The sequence below is a fragment of the Rhinopithecus bieti genome, unplaced genomic scaffold, assembly GCF_001698545.2.
Source record: "Rhinopithecus bieti isolate Rb0 unplaced genomic scaffold, ASM169854v2 scaffold_11488, whole genome shotgun sequence".
Lineage (NCBI taxonomy): Eukaryota > Metazoa > Chordata > Mammalia > Primates > Cercopithecidae > Rhinopithecus > Rhinopithecus bieti.
The window spans coordinates 657,129-661,306 of NW_016806879.1; the positions used below are offsets into that span (position 1 = coordinate 657,129).

Sequence of the window (4,178 nt, forward strand, 5' to 3'; positions counted from 1 at the left end):
AAAAAGTCCTTCAGGGCAGGGTAATTATTCCCATTCATTCCTAGGCCTTCAGGCAATACCAGGGACTGACCCCAGCCAACAGCCCTCAGTTTTCAAGGAGCTACCAGGAAACAGCTGCTGAAAGACTGAAAAAGAAAGAGGAAAAAAAAAAAAAAGAAAACATGAAAAAACCATGGTCCCTTAAGCAAACTGGCATTGGTGGTCAGACTTCTCCACATGGAAACCCCTTAGTTTCGCTGGCCATGGCCAGAAACCAGCAGTTGCTTTCATGTTTAAGTGCCACCCACCAAGGATCCCTGGTTGGACAGGAAAAGAGAAAGAAAGAGAGTCCCCTGTATGGAGCAGAAAGGAAAAGAATAAATCCCAAATTTGGCCGGGCGCAGTGGCTCAAGCCTGTAATCCCAGCACTTTGGGAGGCCGAGACGGGCGGATCACGAGGTCAGGAGATTGAGACCATCCTGGCTAACACAGTGAAACCCCGTCTCTACTAAAAAATACAAAAAAACTAGCCGGGCGAGGTGGCGGGCGCCTGTAGTCCCAGCTACTCGGGAGGCTGAGGCAGGAGAATGGCATAAACCCGGGAGGCGGAGCTTGCAGTGAGCTGAGATCCGGCCACTGCACTCCAGCCCGGGCGACAGAGCAAGACTCTGCCTCAAAAAAAAATAAAAAATAAAAAATAAAAATAAAAATAAATGATAATAAGTAAATCCCAAACTCTGGGCTTACCTCTTCCTCCTGGCTGGCTTGCCAAAATACATTCATGGTGGAGGGTGTCCAGGTTCTTGGCATCTTGAACAAGGAACTGGACAAAACACACAAATCAAGGAAGGAATGAAGGGATTTATTGAAAATGAAAGTACGTTCCACAGTGTGGGAGCGGGCCCGAGCTTAGGAGCTCAAAGGCCCTATTACAGAATTTTTCGGAGTTTAAATACCTGCTAGAGGATTCCATTGATTACTTGGAATACCTCTATTTAATACCCCATGCCCTGTGTAAATGGAGAAGATGAAGTAGAGTGACAAAGTCATTGACTTGGCCTCCACCTTGTGGACAGGATATTTCCTGTCATAGCTGAAGTGTGAATTGGCCTTATGTTCCCTGCCTCCAGAACCTATTTTCCTGCCTCAGCATGAGCTGCCAAGAGCTCAATTATTTTAAACCTGTGAAGCTTGGTGGTGTGACCCCAGCTGCTTGCAGTCCAGGGCCTCCTTCACATTCTCATGCAGTGGTCTGTAGACATCTCATCCAGCCCCTGAAGCTGCCATTGGTCCATGGCCTGGTCACCAGGTCGGTGTCCCTGCTTCCTATGGAGCTCCCCACACAGTCAGTGCTGGGGCAGGAGCCACTGAGGACCAGTGTCCCTCCAGCTAGGAACAGCTCCAGTCCTCAGCCTCCAGGCCTTATCAATCAGTCTTGTCACTGGCCCGGACTGTTCTTTCCTGCCTGAGGCAGAAAATTTCCATTCCGTTGAGGAATTCCTCAGGGAAAATGTGTTCCCGTCAAGTAATGTCTGGAAATAATTTCCTCCATCAGCCACGATTCTGAGTAATGTTCTGAATGTTTAGTTTTTCCCTGTTTGGGACTTGACCATGATGGGCTTTCCCAGTCATTGTCAGAAGTCACCAGGGCTGGTCACTGTAAGGAAATTGGGGTCTCATCTGCTTCCCAGGATTACCTTGAAGTCCTGTGTCATCCACTGAGCCAGGACACTGGAGGGCACGGTGCTGAGTTTCCCAGAGGTCTTCAGGAAATGCTGGGTGTGGGGACCGTATGCCCTAAGGCCCCAAGTCAGAGTTTCTCACCGTCTTCGTGCTTGCTTAAGACCTCGTCTCAGGAATGCTCATTTCATCAGAAATTTCAGAAGCTCTTCAGTCTGTCTCCTCCCCTGCATAGGGTCCCCTTTCAACTGCATGGGTCTGACAGGCTTGGGCACAGGCTCCTAGGGGAACAAACCTGTTTTTGGTTGTGGGATGCTTCCCATGTGGCATGGGCACCCTGGAGTGGCCCCTAACCTTGGCGCCTGTTCCCTTTCTAGAATGTGTTTGGCCTCCTCACCAAATGGTCCAGGGTCTTCACTGAACAGATTTGCATTTTCTGAGTACCCACATACTCATTTTCCAGTTTTTAGCTCTGAATCTCTTTTCCCTTCTCCTCCCTTTCAGGATCTTACGGCAAAGACCGTGGACTGTGATTTGGGAAGGGTGTTGTGGGCAGGGGCTAATCATGACTTTTGTAGGTCACAGGTATTTTATTGCCTTCATAGGCCACTTCTCTATAAGAATATATTAAACATACTTTACAACTGTATTGGTAAGATGAAGTATAGAATCCAGGCTAGATTCATTGATACATGTTCATTAATATTCAATCTCTTCAGGAAATTATTCTTTAAATTATAACATTTTCACACACCCCTATATATATTGTGGGCCTTGATCCCTGTCCTTGCCTTGCCTGATGGAAGTCGGCCCTGGTGAAGCTGAGTTGTCCAGACACATAGACAGGGTCTTTCTGGGTGAGGGGATAGCCCCAGAAAGAAGAGGAACAGGCAATAACCTACCCCTGGTGACAGGAGTGCTGGGGACAGGACAGGACGAATGGAGCTGAGACCCAGTTTCATTTAAACATCCCCTGCTGTGCTGGGTACCTGCATGGCACACTCACTCCCCTCAACCCTCATGGCCTTTGCAGCTCACTGTGGGGCAGGGCAAGATGAACCCACTGGCAGAGACCGGACAGGGGAATGTTGCATAATTTAAGGTGTTGCTATGCTACAAAACTCAGTCATCAGAGTAAGTAATATTTTCATGCAATACTTTAAAAGTTCAAAATTAATGCCAACATCCATGAATGACAAATAAAAATCAAAATTTAAAATTCAGACAGGATCCCCCTTGCTTTGCACTCCTCACCTCCCTGACTGGCTCTGGTCTGGGCCCTGCACACCTCGGGGAGGCCCAGAGACAACCCAGAGGAGCCTGGCATAACCAGCAGGGCTCAGCATGGATGGGACTGGGGTAAAATCAGGGCTTCTGAGCACGACCCCAAGAGTATGAGGTTTCCAGAGAAAGTGGCTTAGGGAGGTATTGGGATGTGGAGAGTGAAACACTCTTCAGAGAACAATTAGGCAACAAGAGCTAATGCTTTTTTCTTCAGAGAGAGAGAAGTCCAGCTCTTGGGCTGGAGATGATGAGAACTCAAGCGTTTCCCAGAAACCTCAGACCCTCACCCAACTCCTTCCAGGCTTATCTCTGTCTGTAACCTACAGCCTGCCTGTGCAGCCTGGAAAGCGTCTTTTTTTTTTTTTAATAGAAGAACAAGAAATAATTTTAGTGATTTGCAGTTAGTTTATTGAAATGGAAATGAATTTGAGGTTTCAACAATTGTCCAGCAGTTTCCACATATAAAAAGACAACACAAGAAAGAAAAGTGGTTTCTAGCAATCAACAGATGAGTTCTGGCCATAGTCTGTAGTCCTCTGAGCCAAACGCCTCGTGTAAAGTTAATTACTCTTAATTACACCAAATACTGTCGTACATCGTATGCTGGAAAACAAAAACACATCACTTAGGTTTGCAAATTTCACTTACTAAATCAAATATTATAACTTGCCTTCTTGTTTTCTTGCCTTTGTCCACAAACAGCTAACTCCCAGGAAAATTTGCAGTGGAAGAAAAGCCAGCATCCCCTCGTCATTTATTCTGTCATCCAGGAGACACTTCATAACACCAAACAGGAGCCAGGGTTGTAGGACCTCTTCCCTACCAGGGATCCACGTACTACTTTTTTTCTCCAAAAATTCTATTCCTTGAAATAACTTATTCAATAAATATGCTGCATATACTATTTGTTGAAGACCTGATCACTTGGATTGTTTCTGATACCACTTTTACAACACAGAATTGTTTAAAAAAATTCTCAGCTCAAATACAAGAATGTGATGGTTTTGAGTTACTGCACAGGCATAAAAGGTGGAAATGTTGTAACAGGCTGAGACCCTTCACCATTACCTTTGAGGTCTATGAAATATTGGAGCTGGGCTGGGTGCAATGGCTCATGCCTGTAATCCCAGCACTTCGGGAAGCTAAGGTGGGCAGATTGCTTGACCCCAGGAGTTTAAACTAGCCTGGGCAATATGACAAAATTCCATCTCTACAAAAAAAAAAAAAATATATAT

At 46.0% G+C, this 4,178-nt stretch overlaps 1 protein-coding gene and 1 long non-coding RNA gene across 2 annotated transcripts in view; one reads left to right on the forward strand and one right to left on the reverse strand.

The window, feature by feature from the left end:
* The first annotated feature begins 2,692 nt into the window (after nt 1-2,692).
* On the forward strand, nt 2,693-3,845 carry LOC108533637 (uncharacterized). The gene is made up of 2 exons (XR_001886776.1): nt 2,693-2,793; nt 3,646-3,845. It is a non-coding gene; the product is annotated as an uncharacterized LOC108533637 (long non-coding RNA).
* Nucleotides 3,329-4,178, reverse strand: part of SCGB2A1 (secretoglobin family 2A member 1) — a 5,667-nt gene continuing 4,817 nt past the window's right edge. Inside the window, exon 3 of the mRNA XM_017878481.1 lies at nt 3,329-3,546. Coding sequence (XP_017733970.1) covers nt 3,514-3,546 — 33 coding nt within the window. The 3' untranslated portion in view covers nt 3,329-3,513. The remainder of the gene's footprint in view (nt 3,547-4,178) is intronic.